The sequence below is a fragment of the Solea solea genome, chromosome 19 (assembly GCF_958295425.1).
Source record: "Solea solea chromosome 19, fSolSol10.1, whole genome shotgun sequence".
Classification (NCBI taxonomy): domain Eukaryota; kingdom Metazoa; phylum Chordata; class Actinopteri; order Pleuronectiformes; family Soleidae; genus Solea; species Solea solea.
The window spans coordinates 11634837-11657997 of NC_081152.1; the positions used below are offsets into that span (position 1 = coordinate 11634837).

The 23161-nt window shown below is 41.5% G+C and overlaps 2 protein-coding genes across 3 annotated transcripts; one reads left to right on the top strand and one right to left on the bottom strand.

Moving 5' to 3' along the window:
- Positions 1-15449: 15449 nt before the first annotated feature.
- Positions 15450-19284, bottom strand: LOC131446405 (ADP-ribosylation factor-like protein 3). The gene is made up of 6 exons (XM_058617601.1): positions 18964-19284; positions 17722-17865; positions 17480-17596; positions 17345-17395; positions 16998-17183; positions 15450-16697 (listed from the first exon to the last, which is right to left on the bottom strand). Exons 1-6 carry the CDS (start codon positions 18964-18966, stop codon positions 16650-16652), a joined length of 549 nt encoding a protein of 182 aa, XP_058473584.1. The 5' UTR covers positions 18967-19284; the 3' UTR covers positions 15450-16649.
- A 145-nt stretch (positions 19285-19429) lies between these two features.
- wbp1 (WW domain binding protein 1) lies at positions 19430-23161 on the top strand. Of its 2 annotated transcripts, none has more exons than XM_058617371.1 (4): positions 19430-19660; positions 20762-20864; positions 20980-21147; positions 22083-23161. In XM_058617371.1, the coding sequence occupies exons 1-4, from the start codon at positions 19598-19600 to the stop codon at positions 22640-22642; spliced, it is 894 nt and encodes a 297-aa protein (XP_058473354.1). In that variant the 5' UTR covers positions 19430-19597; the 3' UTR covers positions 22643-23161. The 2 variants fall into 2 exon arrangements, with proteins under 2 accessions (XP_058473354.1, XP_058473355.1); XM_058617372.1 differs by lacking the exon at positions 19430-19660 and adding an exon at positions 19753-19960.

Here is a 23161-nt window from a genome sequence, read left to right on the forward strand (position 1 = left end):
TATTAAGAAAATTATAGAATTATAATAATAAAAGCTTCACCTGCAGTGAAGTAAGTGTGGGTCATTAATTATTGCCATCAAAGCGTGCACAAAAATAGTTAATAGACATTTTGCAAAAGAAAATTTATAAAGAAAATGCAAAAAAAGGGTATTTTTTGTCAGAAGAAGCATCTGTTAATGTGTCTACTGTAATTATTTTAATATTTATTCCCACGTTATATTACAGTATGTTGCGAATGCCAACTCCAGGCCTGTGCTGAGAGGGGAATAAACAATAACGGCGCGGGGATGCTGACAAGGTGCAACTTTGGGGAACCAAATTTTGAAAAATAATTAAAAATACGTGACGTGTGAAGCAGAGAAAAATGGGTTTAATGGAATTTATGTTGCACAGTGTGCAAACAAAACCTATATTAAAAGTAATGTATGTATTTCTTTCCCATAAAATTAATAAACGCTGCCCTCAAATTAGAACTCATCTTTTTAGTCTCAGTTGCACCAACACAGAGTGACATTATTAATGTGGCTGCTTTGTATGATTTTTGACAACAGAGCTTCCTCCACAAATCTGCAGTCTGTCCATTTTATTCTCGGGTATGATGCTGATTTTATATTAAACCTTTCATTCTATATGTATAAACATTCAGGTGCAGCAAAGAAGTGGTGGAAATTGAAATCTACCCGAATACACTCTCCTTTACGGCTTCCATCCTCTGCTGTAGAACAACGGTTTGTCTCCTTTTTTATATACATATATACATATATAAAATACGTCCTCCTTGTTTATGGTTTTTCTTCGCGGGTGTGTCTTGTTGACAGGATTTTATTTCTTCCAGCAAAAAGAAGAAGAGGAAGAGAAGAGAAGAAAAGAAAAGAAAAGAAAAGAAAAGAAAGAGGAAAAAAGCACAGCGTTACCTGCGGCGACAGGTGGCAACAAGAGGTGAGGGTAAAAAGGTCAGGGGGGGTCAAACACTTCCGACTGCGGTGATAAGAGGAAACATGCACAGATATGTCACTGTCCAAAGTTTGTGGGGATGTTTTAAAAAAAAAGAGTAACGACGATACAGAAATAATAAGATTTACCACATAGACTATGAAGTCCAGAGGATCCTGCAAAATGAATTAATGAATTCAATCTTTATTTGCATAAAACATTAAAAAATATACAACCGAAATGAGAAAACAAAAAAGAGAAGACAACAAGCAACTCCCTGCAATATCCTGGTGGTCTCGTTTTATAAGAAAGTGCACGCGCTGATTATGAATGAAAACTACTGGACTTAAAACACACACACACACACGTGAGTGAGCAGCTGTTTGCAGCGCGCGGCCTCTGTCATCTTCCATCCCTCACGGAAACCACACACACACACACGCATACTGAGAGAGAGGTGCATGACTCGCAGTGCGTGCGCGCTCCGCACGGTGATGCATTAATACCTCCACGGCTCCTCCGCGCGCTCGCGTAAAGATGAATGCGTCGCGGGGGGAAAAGCGCCGGCACTTAATGACAACTTCTATAAATCTAGTGGAGCGGGCGCACGTCTCTTTGTGGTCAGCGAGTCGAGCTGAGGCAGATAATTAGGTCATAATAGCTGCAGAAACACGCCAGTATTGATGATCACATTAGAGCCTGTGATTTTCCTAATGCGCACGAGCTGAAACACACACTTTCACACTCCCTGTTTTTTTTTCTCCCCATGTAGAAGTTTCTCTGTTACTACTTCACTCATATTTACATGGACAACTTACATGTTTTGCAGCATAGTACAATAAGACTTAATTAAAGCTATAGTGCTTTAATTACACAAAATCCTTTACATTCATTCACATATGTTGTCAAATGAGTCCACATATTGCTGATTAAGGGCCTGTACACACAACAGTTTTATATTTTTTTGACTTTTTATGCACAGTTTTGGGTGAACTAACACACAATTTTTTGGAAAAAATGAAAAAAACAATCCCACTGTTGTATACTTATTGTTAAAACATGAAAACAATTGTGGTCAAGGCATCATCCGTGTTATATTGAACACATGATTCCTTTTGCAAAGGAAGCTCTTGAGTTGTTTTACAATTTGTATTCACTTTGTATGAGGAATATTCATCAACAGCATTCCTCATCTTTGTTATTTCGCTGCATAAACATGCAGATTTGGATGAGGATTATAGTAAAATTGGACACGCAAAATTCAACATAGGTGTGGATGGGTGAGTGGTTGGTTGTTTATGTAGCCCTGTGATGGACTGGTGACCTGTGTGTACTCCGCCTTTTGCCCTATGTCAGCTGGGATTGGCACCAGCACCTCCTTGGAACCTCATGTGCAGGATAAAGTGGTGGAAGATGAAAGAGTGAGTGAGTTATTTCACTGTTGGCTGTACGTTATCTTGTATTCTGCTGGTTTGTATTGCAGAAACCACATCATGCTTTGTCCATATCATCACTGCTTCTAATTGGGGCTCTTGAGATGAAATGGGCATGTGCTCGACTGGCGCCCTTCTGTTTTTATGTATACATCCAATAGACAACTTTAGGGGAACGATGATGTCGTAGCCCCCGCTTGCTCCTGCATTTGCTGTCACTATCTTTGTTGTCCTTCGCTCTATATTAACTTTATTTTCTTTCTTTAGTCTTTGGTCGCATGTTGTAATTTTATCAGCATCCATTATTTCCGTTGATTTGTTTCATGTCAGGCTGAAGTATGACCGAAGACACTGAAAAAGTTTCAGAATAGATTTTTCTGTTAAAAAAACAACCCAGTTGTTCAGCAGTGTGATGGGGTAGATTCTTCGTGCTCCTGCCTCTGTACTGCAGCTGTATACACACAAATCCTCCCCCACTGATAGTATTGCTTGACAGTTCCTGTTTAAGTACAAGTAATTCCACGTCGTTTCTGTTCATGAAAACCGCACAGAGGCAGAAAGATAACGTCATCATCATCATAAACATAAAAAACAAAAAGTTCATTGCCAAAAGTTAAGCACTGCAGCTTTACTGCATTTTATTGCCTCAAATGTAAATTAATAAATAAATTAAGCTCACTCAGCAGCATTTTTTACATACCTTGCTAAGTTTAGATGGACCATTTTTTTTCAGCGTTAAATAAAACATTCCTCATTTTATTAAAGGGCCACAGAGACTCCACAGGTGTCTCCATCTGAATTATAACATGCTGGTTCATATGTTGCCATATGGGGATCCAGATCCAGTCTTGTTTAGGTTTTTGCACATCTCCTCCTCCCTCCTCGCTGTTACTGTCACGATGCGTGTGTTGCCAGTGGATTTCCAGCTCCCTCCCTCCTTCACCCCCCCCCCCCCCCCCCCCCACCTCCCCCCCTTTCTCTCTCCGACCAGCCTTTACCATCTGTTTTGGCTCCCCTCCATTCTGTCCTCTCATCTTTTTCTCCTCATCTTCCTGTGTTTTGTGCACTGTCCACCCTCCTTCCAGCTTTGTCTGTCTTAGTCCAGCCCTGCCCATTGTTCCTTCTGTGCCTCCCATTTCCGCTTTGGGGTTGCCCTCTGACCCCACACTCTGTGCTCCCCCTGTCCCTCCTGCTGATGCCCCCAAAACCCCCCGACCCACCCTTGCTCGGAACCCCCAAATCTTCTTGTTCTTCTCTTGACTGCTCTCCCTTTAAGTTTTTCCTTTTTTTGGGGTTGGGGGCTAATAACTGTTGCCAGCAAGCTCCACACAAAATCCCAGCGTGATTGCTATTGTGAGGCTTACAAAGGCACACAGGCTGTAATGGCCATTAGTAACAGAAGGGCCTGGCCTGTGAGCAGTGTTTAGTTGTGTTTAGCCCACATGTAATTTGGACTGGTGGTCTGATGTGAGCTTCTCCAACATTCAATTGATCAATCATGGGTTTTTAATGCGCTCTCTGTGTCTCTGCCGGTCTGACGCCCACTTTACTTCTGCCTCATCTTCTCCCCTCGAGAGTCTAACAGAGGAGGGAAGAACCAAAAATATGAAGTCATTACCTTAATGATTTACATGAATGACTTCAGTGATACATTCCCCACACACACACACACACACACACACACACACCCATCGATACGAACACACACACACACACACACACACACACACACACACACACACACACCCATTGACACACACTAGTAATTGCAGGAGACTTTGAGGATCAGAGCGACTGGTGAACCTTGTCTTCATGCCTGTCATTCAGGAGCGGTTTCCATGGAGATGGGCATCACAGAGTTGGCAAATGTCTGTAATGTTACGAGGGGATGTGGAGCTGCGTGTCCTCAGGTGCTCCTCCGTCAAGAAGACGGACAGCAGATTTTAAGCAAACGAGCAGCAAAAGAGCCTCATCATCAGCAGAGCAAAAGAATCTCTGTTAGCAGCCGCAGTGAATGTCAGCAATGAAACCAAAACACTTTTTGTCATCGTCTGGATTAGTGTCTTCGATTCTAATTAACTTGCTAAATAGACTCAGAAAAGGGGGACGGTTCAAGCGAGAGCGAGATCTTGTTACGCACAAGTGTCTTTGAGGGAAGATTTTCATCTGTAATTGACTACATTTAAACGGTCATTTTGATCAAATTAGAAAAAACAAACTCAAAACAAACAGATTTCCTCTCTTACCCCAATGGACTGCTGTTACTGCAGCAGTAAGTATTTGCAGCCAAATGTGTTCACAGTGCAGTCTGAGGATTTTCCCCGAGCTGTTTTGTTTACTGACAACATTTTCAAGGTGCTTAAAAAACAAAAGTTAACCCGCTGCCTTACAAACTTGAGTGAAGTCAACTTGTGATGTTTAACCCTTTAGTACAACTCCTTATATGGACATGTGTTTATAGGTCACATCTTCAGGCTTTACAAAATGCATTTTTTTGGGTCTTCTTATGTGTTGTTGAGTCAAAGTTATGATTCATTTGATAACACATATTTGTCTTGGAAAAACCAAGAGTAGCAATAATTGTGCAGAAGTCACAAAATAGACAGTTTTTCCCTTTATTTTTGTATATAAAAACGAGCCAAGTGTGACGAATTTCACAAATTTCACAAATTCAATCCCGATTTTATTAGTTTTTGTGTTTATGTAGTTGGTGAAAATGAAAACAATAATCACTTCATCAGATTGCCTATAGGTTATGTCTCTGTATGTATGTTTTAATGAAGTAATGGAAAAAAAGCAGCCTAAAAGCTCTGTGCTCTAAGGGTTAAACATGTTTTATCTCATCAAGCAGTCGCACACTTCCAGATTACTTTGACAAACAATGTCAAGCTATTTTAAATCGATTAAAGTCGTCTTTATCAGCACTGCTGCAATTTTCCGGTTTACTTAACCCTTAGAACACAGAGCATTTCAGCTGTTTTTTTCCATTATTATGTTAAAACATACAGCATATACAGAGGGTATAAGAATGTGCAATATAGAGTGTCTTATGTTCTTTCAGGCAATCTGATGAATTTCACCAACTATATAAACACACCTGAGCAAAAAGTACATCACAGTTCAAAGATCACTTGGATGGTTTTTAGGAACAAAAAGCCAAGACATTCTATTGTCTATTTTGTGACTATATTGTGACATCTATTATCACTACTTTATATAACTGCTAAACATGCGATCGTAACTTTGACTCAAGGAGACATAAGAAGACGAAATAAATGCATTTTTTTTAAAGCCTGAATATGTGACCTCTAAACACACAGGATGTCCATATAAGGAGTCGTGTATTATTCCCACAGCAAATTATCATGGGTGCACCTGCAGCTCATTTGCTCGAAAATATATGTTTTATTGACCAAGAATAAAGGAAAAAAAATGACATCTGTGGATTTCTTATCAGCACAGCACCACACTTTAGTACTGATGCTGACTTTTCTCCAAACATTGTCATGATAAGTACAGCTAAAGCTAAGAATTCACACGACTTTACTTTGTACTGAATCCTAATTCTAATTGCACAAATATCCCCATTCACACAGTCACTTTTGTGAAGAACGACAGCGCGGGTGACTCCACTGTGTCTCACAGTCAGTGTGTTGTCAGCAGGCGATAAAAAAAAAAAAAAAGTGGAAAGAAATGTCAACAGTGTAATGCTAACAGGCATTAGGGGGGAGGCAGAGGGAGCGCCGGCAGATTTACTGCTGTGATGTCCCACTGATGCGTTGTGTTTGACGATTACGGATAGCCCAGGGTAATAGCGGCGTAATTAGGTCTTTACTGTCATGTAATTCTCCGTCAAGCACATTGTCAATATCTTGGTTGATGAGGTTGAAAGTGAGATTGGAATCCAGTGACCCAGGCCAGCACACACACACACACACACACACACACACACACACACAAGCATGTGGCAGAGTGCTTGTAATGCAGTATAGCTGCTGCTGCTGCTGCTGCTGCTGCTGCTGCTGCTGTGATATTTGCTTTTGTCCCAGTGTTGATCTAAGCTGACATTATGCTGCATGGCCCTGATCGCTGTTTGTCTGAGTGTTACATTTGTCATCTGTGGGAGGGCAAACGAGGGATCAGCGGGACCGGAGAGCCAAGCGAGGGGTGGCAGGTGAGGGAGGGAGGGAAGGAGGGTGGGATAGAGAGTGAATGAGGGAGAGGGGTGTGAAGGGTGGAGGGGGGTGTGTGTGTATGTGCTCATCTCTTGTATGTCAGTTCAGTTGCAAATCTGCTGGTGCGGAAGCAGATCTTTTCCCTCAGTGACTCTATTAATTTACCTCATTTATCTTAACCGCCCCCCCGCCACCCCCCCTCCCCACAATAAATACTGTAGACCACTGTCAATGTGTGTGTGTGTGTGTGTAAGTGAGTGCTTGGATACAACCATATATCTGAATGTGTATGTGTGTGTGCGCGAGTGTGTGCGTGTGTGTGTGTGTGTGTGTATGTGTGTGTGTGCACAATGGAATAAAAACACAGCAGCTCCCCTTTCTATTCCCAGAGGACAAATCTGAGGCGGAAAAACTCATTTTCCTGCAAATAGTTTGTCAGCCAAGCTAGAAGGAGTGATAAATTATCACAGACGTTAGGTGAAGGAGGGTGACTGGGAGAGGAGGAAAGCCCTCTCTCTCTCTCTCTCTCCCTCTCTCTCTCTCCCTTTCTCTTTCTGTCACACACACATGCACTCTCTTTCTCTCTTTACTTATCCTTACTTTTTTACTAAAAATCCTCCCTCTGTTGTTTAAATTTTCATCTGATTCCTCTCCGTCTGCATCTTAGACTGTAGTTCTCATCGCAACAGTATACATTCAGTGTACACACATACACACACACACACGGTGCCACACAAGTGCAAGTTGGAATTGGTAAAATGTGGTCGCCCCTACAACTGAAGTGTGACTCCCCCCCCACCCACCCACCCCTCCTGTTCCAAATGATAAATTGATGGCCAGAGAAATGGATTTGTTTTCAACTAGTAACACATCAAAGAAATATAATTCTGTGTGGGGAAGAGTGGCGGGATGATGAATGGGGTGGACAAGTGGATCACAATGGAGCAATGGAGTGAGTGAGTACGAGAGAGAGAGAGAGAGAGAGAGAGAGAGAGAGAGGAAGAAGGATGTGAGGAATTGTAAAATCAACACGTAAACAAAACATTGTGAGACAGCTGAAGTGATGATGTCCATATTTTTACGTACAAGTAGGACCTGGAAGTGTGTGGGCATCGTTTTGATGCTTCCACGCACACACAGGTACGATGAGGCTCCAGGTGTGTGGGATATCAGACTGAGTTAACTTCGTCTTTAGGACTTTGAGCCGAAACCGGAGCTTCTTTGATGAAAGGTGTTACATTTTCAACAAGACTCCAGCAAATCCACGTGTTTATCGCTTCACTCTTGATTGATTATAACGTCAAGTAGAAACAGAAACAGGAACAGAGGACCCCGTTATTACACAGTGGCATTCACAACCTCTTGTATTTATTTGTTAAAATAAAAGCCAAGCACACATTTTTCATTATTAGCAGTTCTTTCTAATTTAAAGTCCCAGGATCATATGGAGGGGAAAAAAAAAATCCAGTTTCCAGTTGTAATTTCTTTAAGAACTAGACATCAAAGCAAAGCTGTCTGATACATGTTTGATAAACTGAGCTATAATAGTGACAGCACAACCAAAGCACTATGTGGAAAGAGGGCAAAGGTCAATTCAGCGAGTGTCTGTAGGGTTGAACCCTCACTTTCACAGTTTAGTGAGCCGGAGAGATTTTATTGGCATCATGATATGTCCTGAAATTTGATTTAAATTTGATTTTGAGCTTAAATTTAGCTTCTCTTTAAATGAAGTATCTGAACATTATGTATTTGGAGACATTACACTGAAAAAACACTTCATCATATTTCATTTAAAACACAATTGTTTATATCTGATATTTGTAGACAAGAGCAGGCTCTGGCAACAGTAGCTCAGTGGTAAAGCGAGTCATCTTTCATCTTTCTGGAAGGTTGTGAGTTAGATTCCCGGCTCTGCGAGTCTACATGTAGATAGAAGCGGTGTGTGTGGATGTGTGAGTGAACGAGTGTGAACGGGTGAAGGAGTTTATATCAGTTTTGAGTGGTTAGCAAGACTAGAAAAGTGCTCTTTAAATACAGACTATTTAGCATTTAGCTTTGGAAACACAACAAACACAATAAATAATAATAAGTAAGTTGTAAACACATCTCGTTTGAATTGTGTTGCATGATCTGCACACACAAATATGTATAAATAATAATAATAATAATAAACTTTATTTGTGTAGCACCTTTCATACAAAGATTGCAGCTCAACGTGCTTCACAACAAAAGGAAAATAACATTTAAAAAGAAAAGAGATGCAAATATGACAATAAAACGCAACACAGGGTGGAATACAATAGGAAAAGGCCAATCAAAAGGCCTGTTTTATAAACTAAAAATGCAGATAAAACACCTACACAGGGTAGAATAAAAAGGAGCTAGTTGAATTCTAGAGTAAAAAGATAAGTTGTAAGTCTTCTTTTAAAACACATCTAGTGACTCAAACTCTGTCTACTTTCATTGTCCTTGAAATAATGTTTCAAGGACTGTTTCTAACAGTATTGTGTGTTTGAGTCATGTGATAAGCATGACAACATTTCTTTGTGATTCACTTTTTATTTATTGCAGTAACAGGGGATTTATTTGATTATTGTTAAACCTGTTTTCTAGATATTTGTTGTGAACGCTCGCAGCATCTTTATCACACTTTATCACAGATGTTCAAGTTTTTCACGCTCGCTTAAAAAGAATGTTGTCGATGCAGAGCATCATTTCCAGCCTTTCAATGGCGGAATCATTATGTGAAGCTTTCTTGCGCATATATAATTGGGATTTTTAAACAATAAACAGATACATGGACGGCAAAGTAGTCCTATAACCATTCTAATTTGTTCCTCTTATTATAAATCATCCACAACTACAATCCTCCCATGCAGGTAGTGATCTCCGCCTGCTCAATAACAATTTAGATGAGCCCTAAAATCACATCATCATCATCATCATAATAATCATCGCCGTAGCTGGCCGCAGCACAGTTGCAATCAGAGCCGACGCCAGAGATAAGACAATCGCATCCATATATTCACACAGTATTCGGGGGCAGATATTTGGACTGGCACCATGCAGCACAGCAGATCATTAAATGTAAGTGGTGTACTTCCCACTCGTTTGCTCTCTTCCCTTCAGGTTTTTAAAACTGATGCTGTACAATGTGTGTTCCCAACATGTGCGCTTTCATCCCTCTCATCCCCCCCCCCACACACACCCACCCCTTATTTTTTATTCCTTTTATGGCCCCCCACCACACTCTCTTCTCTCCCTTCTTGGTGATTGATGGAGTTCGGCAACAGAGCACAGAGCAACGTGTGGCCAACAGTCCAAGACAGTCCTGCATCAGAGAAAAAAAGAGAGAGAGAGAGAGAGAGAGAGGTTGGTGTGTAGAGGAGGAGGAGAAAGAGGAGGAAGCATGGGATTAAATGGAGAGGGAGGTAAAAAAAAAAAAGAGAAGGGAAGGAAACACGAAGGGAATGGGGGAATTTGGGTTTGAGGGTGTGTGAAAGAGAGAAAGGGAGGGAGGCAGAGGGAGAGGAGTGTGTGAGAGTGAGAGGGGAGCTCAGCTGAAAGCCACAGACTTAATTCTATGCATCATTAAGCAGTCTCACTCAATGCAACATCCCCTATACATCATCCACGCTCAGTAAACACAACGATGACATTACATTAGCAACTGCAAATGAATTTTCTTTTTAGAAGGAAATTGAGAATACTCTCTTTCTCTCCCTCTCTTTTACACTCTGGCACTACAAAAGCTCGAGCGGCGCTGGCCATAAAAGGCAGGGAGATATAAACAAAATAAAAACACAAACAATATTTCCCTTTCCCCTCAGGCACAGTTTCCTCGGAGAGAAAATGGCAGAGCTTAGTCTGCAAATACACTTTTTCTTTTTTAAAAGAAGACATTTAACATGTATAATAAGAAGCCAGCATCATAAATACACCTAATTAATACTGCTACAGGAAAAACGACTATATTATATTATTTAAAGATAAGGTGGTTTTGTGTGGGAAAGATTTCAGCTGGTGGTGTTTGCCCACTGTCGTATTCCTCCGTTTGTTAAATTTCATCTATTCACAGGTCTGACTGCACCAGTTTGCTTGATCATGTTGTTGTGTTTGCGGTGGATGTCACTAAAATGTCCTACACCACTCAAATGTCTGCTTATGCACAGACAGACAGACAGACAGACAGACAGACTGCTTGTTTATTTGCCTGTCTGTGTTCTCAGAACTCCTGCACTTTACTTGCACTTTTATATTTCATCCTCAATGGGTCTTTTATCTGGTAAAATAAAGGTTCAATAGAAAATGGTGTACAATATTTACCTGCCATGCAATTCAATTAAATGATGTAAAGTTAGAAAAGTAAAAGAATGCATCTCTACTGATGTAAGTCGATGCGTCTTCCACACTCACACTGTACTTTCTATTTCTGGGCGGGGGTGGCAGTGGACGGTGTTGCCAAATAAAAACACAAACAACAAAACCTTATTTAATAGATACCAGATGCTTACAATGAAGTTGTATATTACAAGATTGGAAAACACCGGGGTGAGAGACTGCGTGAGCTTTAATGATATGTTTAGATAGTGAGTGGTTACTCTGATGTTGGACAGACACTGTTGTCTTTATTTTAGATGTTACTGTGAGGCAAGTAAATGGCAGCTAACATACAGAAGTCACTTATTCTGTAAGTTTTACAGGGCAACACGTTAGTTACGTGGGTTCAGGGACAATCTGGGTCTCACTTATTTCACATAAGTTGTTTGAATCCAATCTTCATTATGTTACTTACAATACGGTATAGGACACATGATTCATTAATTAGACTATTTTTGTTTAAAGCTGCTTCTCAAATCGAGAAGCACCACCAGAGGACGCTTGCGTACCCCTGGTGCTACATGTACCACAGTTTGAGAACCATAGTCTAAGAGCATGGCCTTAAAAAAAAACTGTTAGCTTGTTAGGCTGTTCAGACTGCTGAGTAAGACTAGATTGCTATTAAATATTTACTTGTGTCACTTTCGCATTACAGAGCCACCTTATCTAACATATCTCTGACAACAGTCTCAGCGTCTGTCAGTTAGTTTAACATTACTGGTTTTCACTACACAAATACTGCTAAATTCTGTATATCTTTATGTTATAAAACAAAAGAAACTCCTCCGTCTATAACAGTTAAGTCTAATATATTGAGACAAACGGTTTTTGACACTGGTGCAAAATAATTGAGTAGCTATAGAGGACGGATTGTACAAACAAACACACTTGAAAGGTTTATTAATAACCCACAGATAATCCACCAAACACACACACACACACACACACATTCACACACAATGTACATAAATTATCAAGCAAGTCAAATGAATAATTACGTTTTTATTGTACAAATTATGCCATTTCCCCTTAACTAGCCAGGCTCTGAGGCGTGGGAAATCTATTAAGGTGATGCTATAGATCATCCCATCCACTGTGGCGTGTATATAGATCGGCTGGCTCATTTGAGGAATATTGAATTGGTTACAGCAAAGTAAGCCCCTGGATTGAGTCAAATGTAAAAATCCATGCATGTGTGAGGAGCTGTCAGCGCGTGCTGTAATGACAGATGGCGCTGGGTCTCACTTTCCGCGAGAGGTGATAAAAAGTCAAATTATGAGTGCAGGGGAGGGACAAGGGAGTGCGGGGGAGCAGAGACAGAGGGAAGAGAATTGGACCAGATCCGTCAAATGATAAGGGTAATCAGTCAATCTGGAAACGTTTTGCGCGATGGAAAGTGCTATTTCCTCCCAGTGTAGTTTGGAGTCAAGGGTCGGTGACGGGTCAAGAGTATGACCTCTGACCTCATGCTAGGGAAGAGTGAGACAACAGTCAGTCAGTTATTGATTCACGGTCTTCACAGTGTGCCCGTGTTATTATCAATCGGACGTGATTGGTTTCCAGTTAGTGGTGATTTGCAGTGAGAGCTTAAAGTGATATGTTTTGGAAACGCATCAGAGCACACACACACACACACACCTACAGACAGATCACTTAAAATATGAAGTTATATTCTCCATGAGACAGTTCTATACTAATATTGGTTAAAAAAAATGGACTGATGCAGAGATTAAATGTGCCTTTTAAACCCCTTTCAAGTGATTTCAAGTGAACTTTAGGTTTGTATTATCTACTGCAGAGGTGGAAAGTAATGAATTACATTACTATTTTTATTTTACTGTAATTGAGTAGATTTTTTTGTGTAGTAAGTATTTCTTTTTAAATTTGTAATGCTATTTTTTACCAAAGTATATTTTTTGGATTTTTGGAAGTTTTAAATCACATCCGTAAAAACATTTTGGCCTGAATTAAAAAAATAAAAAAATAAAAAATAAAAATCATGCACCGGAAACTTTGGCAGTGAACGATGAGGAGAAATTAAGGAGAAAATCAAAACATTTGTGACCTTTGACCCATTTGGACTGATAGATTATGTGTTAACATGTTTTATTTAATTAAAAACAATTAACATTAACGAGAGATGTGTCCCCTTGTCCTTTTTACACGACAAAAGATGGAACCACAACCTTGTTAAAAAAGTAACTGTTACTCTGAATACTACCCCTATTCTAGTCATACAAAGCTAAATGCAAATCGGTGAACTATTACTTTAAATAACATGTTATCAAAATAGTGGTACTTTTACTTGAGTAGAATATTTCAGTCTTCTGTCCACCTCTGAATGACTGTAACACCAACCAAAGTGGTGTAAAATGAAATAAAAACAACTGGATACACACAATTTTTGCTCATTATTTGCTATAACATTATTACCCAGGGAGCGTCCCGCAGTGTTATCACACCACCACTTACATCAGAGACGCCCCCTCTCTGCTTTCTGTTTCGGGGACATCAAATGAATCCTCGAACTCCTCAGCAGGTCATCCCCCAACACCAACCCCCCCCCCCCCCCCCCTCCATGCTGTGAGACTGACCCACTGTGAGGTGTGAACTGCTGTCCCCGGCTGATAGAGGCTCCCGATAAATTTTATAGTCCCCATCCCACCCTGTTTATGACTCTGCAGTTTGATTATAGCAAAGGGGGCTCAGAGAGGTAATAGCTCCAGAGAGAGGCAGACACAAACACACACAAACACACACACACAAACACACACACACGCGCCATCAAAGGAGCTATGAGAGGAATGTGGACATTTGTTGTTTGTTTTATCATCCAGTACCAGCACTTATCTGCTTAATCATAAAGGATTGGCCTGGGAATGAGGCAGGAGGGGAAACTGCGCTGGCCACGCAAGTGACCCCCCCCAACACTGTAAGAGAGGGATGTGCCCGATTCAGAACAGCCTACAAGGTACATGCAGGTTTTATGGGAAGTAAGAATAAAAAGAGAGCCAATGTTTACTTTACCATTAAATCCTGGCAAAGGACAAAGTGTCACCGTTACTGTAAAGATGCACCTGAGTGAGCACCATTTATGTTCCACCACAGCATTACTGTTTTGACTATATACTCTGCCTCCAACTCAGTACTTTATCCTGAAAGTATACCGTGTTTTATAACAGTATTTTGATTCTTCTATAGTATTATGGTTTACATTATTCATATGCAGGAGATTATGGCAGCAACCATTTTTTGATTGTACATGTATAATTCCAAAAAAGGTTTTAAAGAAATAATATTCAATATTTAAAGAAGCTATGGAAAGTAACACAATCTCATATATGCTTAGTCGCTTTTTTGACACCAGAGTCAGTGTGACGTATGAATCATTTCATGTTCAGGGTGTATTTCCTTCCTCATTATGGATTTAGATCCACCTTCGCAACATCATGCCACATACTGTAATGATCTATTTCTAAAGAAAATAAGGTTGAGGTTGGAATCCTTTCGGTGACCGTCAGAGTTGAAACAACGGACAATCCCACACCACTGGTCAACATCACCGAAGCGACTCAACCATAGTTACAATGTGTGAGACTTACAACACTTTAATTAAGTCATAGGATCTCTTCCTGCCCTCTTTTTTCTCTCTCTCTCTGCCCCGGTAAATCAATCAGACTCTCTGCCCTTCGTTTCCCCTGTGTGGGAGGCCGGTGTGCAGGCCTGAGTAGCTGGGAAAGTCCCATGATTTATGGCCTTTTGCAGGCCTGATTGCCTTTCACCTCACTGATGATAGAGCCAGAGGTACTGAGGAGTGGTTGCTTCGTTCCACCGTCCTCTATGTGGTGCATCCAATTTCACTCATTTGGGATTTAAAGGCACTTCACAGCCTCTTCCATCCGATTCACATGCTGTCGGTAGGCACAATTGTAAAGATTTATCAGAGTACTTCCATGTGTAATTAGGTATATATATATTTTTTTTTTACAGGTTGGGTGATTATCAAGTGGAATTAAATGTTAATGATTAAGCAATCCAAAGGGGAGCGAGTAGGCCTTTCATTGTCTGTCTCACATGGTAGATTTTTATTTCTTCGTTCTTTAATCCCCCCCCCCCCTCTTTTTCTCCATGGAGCCTTGTGAAAGTTACTGGATGCATTTGCACAAATCAGCTTTAACAGAAAAACAGAGGTCTCCTTTTTTTTTTTTCCCCGGGTACGTTTAAGTGCGTATTATTTAGTTTGTAACGCTTTGCCCTGACCATGTATCTCATACTGCTGTATCAACAGTACTAAAATGTCCTGTATGCATAAAACACACACTCCAGCATGGGACTGAAGCCCACACTGACAGCTGAATCATTACGAGGTCCATTCTGAGGCTCTCTGCACTTGTTTCAGCTTCTATCGCGGGATCAAGCAGCTCTGACATATTAAAATCAGCCAACCTTGTATACGGAGAGGGACACACACATGCAGCAGCAGCAGCAGCAGCAGACACAGCAGCAGCAGCAGCAGGGCAGTAACTCAAGGCCAAAGGAGGAGGTTTATTTTTATCACAGGCAAAGGCTCCAAATCATGTTAGTATGAACGGGGCTATATAAATGCAAATTCTATTGGAGAGCTATTAGTCCTGGAAAAGGTTTGTATGTAAATTCCCTATAGGACCACTGCAGATCACTCGGCCAGCTCAGATTAGTGGGGTTTGTGGCAAATGTGCTGCAAAAGACAAAATAGGAGAAATAGACAGAAAACGCAATTGCCTTGTAGTAATGCACGGTGAACAAGGTGAGAGGTTGTGTAATTGAATGGCCAAGGTGTCTCTGTACGGTTTACTCTGTGTGCACGCCCGATTTGTGTCAAGGTGTGTTTCCTGCATGCGTGTGCAAGTGTTCATGTTTTATGGTCATTTTGTCCAATGACACAGAGGTGCAACAGCGTGTGGCCATAGCAACGCAGTGGGCTTCTTCAGTAGTCTTACTTACTTCCCTTATGTTTCTTTGAATGTCTTTTCCATTTGTTGGAAGTCAAAATAAATAAATAAGTGGTTCCTTAAAGCAAAACTGTGAAGCAATATTTAAGATGTTTATAGTAAATAGTCTGAAGATCAGTCAAAAAGCTGCAGTGTTTGCCATTCGCACATTTATTCACACATCCATTGCTACTCACTGCCGTTTGTGTGTCTTGCCCAGGGACACATTGGCATGTAGACTATTGGAGCCTAGAATCAAACCCTCCACCTTCCCGTTGACAGACACCCAGCCGTACAACTGATCCACAGTCGCCCTGTTTCGGAATCCATTGGACTACTCTGCAGTTCGCGATATACAGTATGAGTGAACAGTGCTGTCTGAGTAAAGAAAGAGTAGGTGATGATGGGATGCACAGGATGCTTCAATATACATAATAACTGGACGACAGGTGAGGAGAGACATAGTAGTGCAAGGCTGCCCTCTAGTGTTGACTCGGGAGACTCACAGGCAGACACAAAGATGGACACAGAAGAATCAGACAAAATATGTGATTGTGTTGGAAACAAATAAAACATCCTTATACAGTATTTACATTTCAAGCTAACAAGTGGAATCAACACAATGACAATTTATACTTTTTTTTTTTCTTTCATAATGCTACTCGATCCCAAAGACAGGATGATGTCAACTTTTCGTCCAGAATAATTTAAATGTAAAGTGCCACTGCAATTCCTCACAGATCGTCTGTTTCCTCGGTTATTTTTTCCGAAATTTTATATTTCTGCAAACCCAGTTCATGCCATCCTGCAAAAAAAAAAAGTTCCAGTGTAAGTGTGCCATACATTAACCATTTGCTAATGCTATATGTATGAATAGTGTGGTTGAATAGTATTGCAACTAGTGAGAATTCAGTGGTTACATTTGAAATCACTTCCCACCTGGCATTGTAAAAGATGACAAAGGCAAAGACCTTTGTCAGTTTGTTGGGGAAGTGTCACTATGCAAATGTAGAGTACACTAGTGTGTCAATTTCCTGTAAATGACTGCAAAGCTTGTGCGTCTCTGCAGCCCAGTGTGTGTTAGCAGTGGTGTGAATTCTTTCACCTGAAGTCCTTCGGCAGTGACAGCTGAGCAGGCCTGGACCTGCCACATGCGATCACGGATAGTGTGCAGGTTGAGACTCTCCGCCAGCTCGCAGACCGGCGAGGCGGTCATCAAGTCTTGCTTGTTAGCAAAGATGAGGAGTGGCACTGCAGCAAGCTTCTCCTCCTCCAGGAGCTCAGCCAGCTCCTGAAAGAACACACACACACACACACAAGTTCAATTACATGATCTAATGTCTCTGGGACCACCATCATCATTTAACATTGTATTTTATAAGCATTTAAAATGTTCTGCAGTCACTTTACAAGATAAATAATCAAATAGTGATTAATAAAACTGCATCTTACTAGACTTGTCTCGTCAAACCTTTTCTTGTCTGAGCTGTCAATCACATAGATCTGCAAACAATGCAGTAAGATTGAGAATAACATATCTGTATCTGAAAAAAAGCTTGGAAATACAACAAATCAAACAGAACCTACCAGCACATCCGTGTTCTCAAAATAGTTCCTCCAGTACGGGCGGATCTTGCGTTGGCCTCCAATGTCCCAGACATTGAGCTTGAAGCCCGAAGACTGAACACTCTTTATATTGAAGCCCTGTTCAAAGATAATTTTAATTCTTTAATTAATTCCCTGTAAAGTAGGGGTAGATTTGAACATCTATTTAACTACAAAACATCGTCAAGGACATTAGATGTGTAACAGCGTGTGCATGTTGGTACTTGAGTTGGGGTGATGTGGCTGATATCCTCAGCCGCCATCTGTTTCAGCAGCGTGGTCTTTCCAGCGTTGTCCAGACCTAACAATAGTAAGCGCACCTCCTGTTCTGGTGACTGCGTCAGCCTCCGGAGGATTGACAACAGGCCCTGCAGGTGGATCAGAGTCAGAGGTGATGGGATTCTGTCACTGCATTATCACTCAATGATTACCACACAGAGCTTTAACTGTATCAGGTATTGAGCTGTTCAGAAGTGACCGGCTGGCACACTGTGCTGCCATCAGAGGCCAGTCTGGTGGCCAGGTCTGGCAAACAAACTTAAAGGAGCACACGCACAGGAGGTTAAAGACTGACTCTGTACAGCAACAATCATGTCGAGTGTGAGGACTCGTAGCTGGCCAAAAGCTCTCATTGGTTAGCCAAGATTAGGTGCATGCACTGTGAGTGGCTTGTGTCCAGAAGGTGGTCAGGACGGATTTGGCTCAAGCCAATTTTCCTCGCAGTGTGTTCTGTCAAGATGCAAAGACTGTCTCTGCACCAGAGCCAGTGTTTCAATAAATACACAAATATTTTCAACCAATTTCAGTTCTCCTTTTCTTGATTAAAAAAAATCAGAACGTGATCACGTGGTTCTACTCTTTTGAATATTGTTTTATGTATTGTCTGTGTTCACTTCTTGTTTTCCTCTCTTGTACTTTCTGTTGAAAAAAATGACTGTCAATGAATTGTCATGGAGAAGGGAAGTGTTACGGAGAACTACCTCCAAAACAGATAGATCATGTTGGGGGTTTTTGCAATGCAAAGTGTACAGTAGATTATTCCTCAATGTATAGGAAGATATCAAGAAAATATGAGAAAGTTCTGAATACGTAAGTTCTGAAGAAAAAATCTTTCAGAAAACTGCTTGAACCGGTTAAAGTGTCAAGTATATGGTGTGAACTACTCTTACACGTGAACAATAGAACTGGAGTGGAACCCTAATTAATTCTTCTACTATTTCATGTAGAAAAATATCTGCTGTGAAAAGGGTCCATTATACCAGGTTGTATTAACAGCTTATTTATATAATGAGAGCAACTTTCAGTGACATCATTCCAAGCCAATGATCACAGAATTTGACAGACATTAAAACAACAAAGCTGCCGGTGCCCTAAGACTTTTGAACAGTACTGTACTTTATATTTGAAACAGCATATCTATCTACCTTTCAGATATTATTGTGAATATAATGCGAGTTGTGACTCACCATGTTCCAGTGCGCAGGCTGAATGGATTAACATCTTCCTGACTGTCTTCTTTGGTGAACAGCTGTCAGGTTCCACTGCCAGGGAGACTGTGACGTCAGTGTCAACGTGACAGCTGATAGTAATATATAAAAAAACATGTGCATGATTTTTTACACAAATAGACTTTTTCAAAATGAATTTACATTAAACTGCAGTTAATAACTTTTTAAATAATCTACACATTGTTGATAATTATTCAATGTGTCATTGATAAAATGGCAAAGAAGAAGCTACATGCATTTTCCCACAAGCTAAACCTGACTAAATTCAGGTTATGAATAAAGAATAATCATCAAATTGTTATTTATGTGCAGATACAAACTAACAAGTAAGAGAGAGCGAGGGGGAGAGAGAGCGAGAGAGAGGGAGGAGGAGAAGAAGAAGAAGAAGAAGAAGAAGCGAGAGTGCCCCCTACAGGCCAGCAGCCGTCTCTCCGGTTCAAATTACTAGTCTGAGTGAACGAACAACAAAACATGTTGGAGTGCACCAGGTTGAGCTGTTGACTAGCAACAGCCACCTGCAGTCACCTCGACTATTCGATTCGACTGACTGCTATATGATTCCCGTCGTGTCACCGGCCGACAACCCAGAAAGATGCCGCAGAAAGCACTGGGATCCATTGTAGGTCTGCTTTATACCGGGACCTGTCTGGTGCAGGTAAGCCCGCGCTAGCACTTCTGTGTTCGGCGGAAGGTTGTAGGCGAGGCCGCGGCTTCAGGGCAGATCGAAGGCCCCTTCACGCGATCCCTTTTGTCTCCCCCACAAAGGAAACTACACGGTCCGTTACTGTAACAGCGAGGATGACGTCAGTTGCTCGAAGTTTTCATTTTAATTTCGACAGCCCGTCTGCCAGGAACTAAACATTTTAACTCGGAAAATGGCAGGGACGTGTTGTATTTGCGCAGTTTCACAGTTTGAATCGAGGGTGTGATGATGAACGTTAGCCGCTGCTAAATGGTACCCGGAAAATTGACGTGTTTAATCACAGTTGTTGACATTGAGTAGCAAGACAAGGGACAGTCAGCCCCAGTGTGTCCATTTTGCTTTTCAGACTAAATCATATAAAGCGAAAGTGGTGAGCGTTATGGACAGTTTAACTCCGTGCCTTCGTGTATTCTGATGAAACTTTGAAGTGTAGTGATGTCTGTCTTGTTTTTAAAAGGAAATGCCTCTGGACTCTTCGTGTTATTACTGATATATCTTATATGATATGCTTTCATTTTATCCCTCACCATGATATCTGTTTACTGGAGCTGCAACTAACGATTATTTGCTTTGTCGCTTATTTTCTTGATTAATCGTTTCAAAAAATAGTCTGAAAAGTGTCCAGATAAAAAGACAATTGAGGTTCCTTTATTCTTGACATGAAGCCATCTTACGTTTGGTTTAAAGGAGCCAAGAAAACCAGAAAATAGTCACACGTAATAAGCTGAAACATCTGAGAGCTAATGAAAAACTCTCTCAAACCATCCAATTGATTATCAAAATAGTTTGCAATTGATTTAGTCAGTAATTCGTAGTTGCAGCCACAATCTTTACATGTTAAAAATTGCATAAACCTGTATTATGGAAGTTTAACAGTACATGATACTAGTCCAGAAAAGTGCCAACAGAAGAAATGGCACCAACGTGAGAATGACAATGTTTAAATAAACCCTAGAAATAGGTCAGTTTGTCAAGGGCTTGCTGTCTTTTTCCTTGTTTACCTTTTCGATTGCATGTTGACTCTGACAGTGTACCTCTGTGTGTGTGTTTAAGGCAAAAGAGTTCTGTTTTGGTGTAAATAATGAACAATACCGATGTGAGATGGGTTACTGCTGTGGGGAGACCGAGTGTTGCACCTACTACTATGAACTATGGTGTAAGTACATGATATGTTACATCAACTCTTCATTTAATAAACCTCATGCTGTATGTTTATGTACCTATTGTCTGCTTATTTCTCATTTTGGTGATTTTGATTCTGCCCCTCCCAGGGTTCTGGTTAGTATGGACCCTGATCATCATGCTGAGTTGCTGCTGTGCCTACCGTCACCGCAGGGTTAAGATGCGCTTGCAACAGGAGCAACGGCAACGTGAGATCAGCCTCATGGCCTACCAAGGAGCCTCCAGCTCCTTCATTTCCCCTCCACCACTCAACCTAAGTGAGTCGTCATTCTGTTCATTTGAGGCACAGTAAATAGATATTTCGATCTATAGACTGTGGCTTCTTCAGAAACTTAATCAGCTGGAGATGGCGCTCTTATATGGATAGCCGTATTTCAAGTATTCTGTGTACACACAAACTGGTTTATGGCAGTGCAAGTGTGTAAGCACAGATGGTTTTTTGTTTTTATAGCAACTTCTTTTAGTGCGTTCTGTCGGTCCCTCGTCTGCTTATGGACAAGCTGAGAGACTCAGTTTCTGCTGGCTTTGCCTTTCTGTCTTCCCTGAGTAAGTGCAGGACTGTAGCTTCAAAATAAATCTTGGATAATTGAATTCCCCTATACAATCATATCAGACACATGTGCAACCTACAGTCTTCACATTGGCAGCTTTTATGCATTAGGCACTAATCAAAACTCGTAGGTAAGACATAGGACTTTGGACTAAGATCTCTCCTTCAGCAAGGTCTCATTAAAGGTCAGCATTTGACTGACAATATTTGTGTTAAAACTTTTGACCAGCTGTTCTGATACTGATCCCTGATCCCAAACTTTTCATACACTGCCGCAGGTTGCCTGAATGTCCCGTTCATTACTGGTTATGGTTTGATGTTGCTAGAGGGACAGTGGACATGCCACTATAATGTCAGTAGTCATTTCAGACTTTTGCTGACACTTGATATTGTGTCCACTAATATCACGGACAGGAGAGGAACAAGGTTCACACTTGTCATAGACGGGCCCAGAGTGCACATGCTTGACTTAATGTCAAGAATGTGAATTTGACCGGGAGAGAACACTGACAGTGAATCACGCAGAGACCCTGGTAACATGTAATGTTGTAGCTCTTCCTACAATGGGAACTTTGTAACAAGACTATGGTTTAACAGTTGTCTGTATGGCGATTGTTAAAGCTGTCTGGGTTGTTCTTTCAGGGCTCTGGAACGACTGCAAACTACCTGACTATGAAGAGGTTGTAGGCCACCCGCCAACACCACCTCCTCCTTACTCTGAAAACCCTCCCGAGACTGCTCCAGTGCTCCCTTCACAAATGTACCAGCAAGATGCTGCATCAGTTCCACAACCCGTGGCGGCGGCGGCGGCGGTGGTGGTGGCAGACCCAAACTGTCAGGCATCAGGCTCATCATCAGAACACGGAGCGGTGTCAATGCCGGTCCAAGTGCAGCATCACGAAGAGGAGAGTGTGGAAGCTTCATTGATGGCGGCAGAGGGGGACAGCGAGGAGGAGGAGGAGCTTAACACTCGACGTCGGCATGTGACCGGCGACTCAGGGATTGAGGTGTGCGTTTGCCAGCTTGACATAGACGAAGGCTCGGGCCTCGAAGAGGAAAGCGATGAGGAACAAAAGATGTGCAGGGTCACCGGTGGTGACTGCTGCTCCAGGCATCAGCAGCAAACCTTCAGACAGAAGGAGTGCTCCCCCGAGCAGCCCAGCCAGACCGCCAGCACCAGCACTGGGGACCACATGGTGTGATCCACGGCATAACCAGTCAGCCATTCAGTGTGGCTTTCTACTTCACACATGCAGATATTACATAGCTGTTGCCTTCACCATCAGCATATGCACTGTCTGTGTTAATAATTCTTTGAACCGACACATAGGCATGATACATGTTACAATGATGACGATGACTAATCTTATGGCTCCTGAAAAAAAGTTTTGGATTAATGCTGATGCACCATTTGGTATGTTTTTTTAAATGTTAATGGTAGGGGGGAAAATGTGGCTGGGTCATGAGAGGGCAGCATTTGATTGTGACCGTTTTCTCTTATGCTCCTATCGTATCTTTGAGCACTGCCATCATGCCTCCATGCCACCTTACATCTGACATTTTGCCTCCAGTGGTCATTAAGGAGCATACCAACATGGTCAGCAGCATTTCTTGCCCCTCTATCACTAAACAGAGGAGTCAAAAATAACCTCCTTGATGACCTGGGGTGATACTGGATTAATTGATAAGAGTGTACATTTATCTCCCCCCCCCCCCCCCCC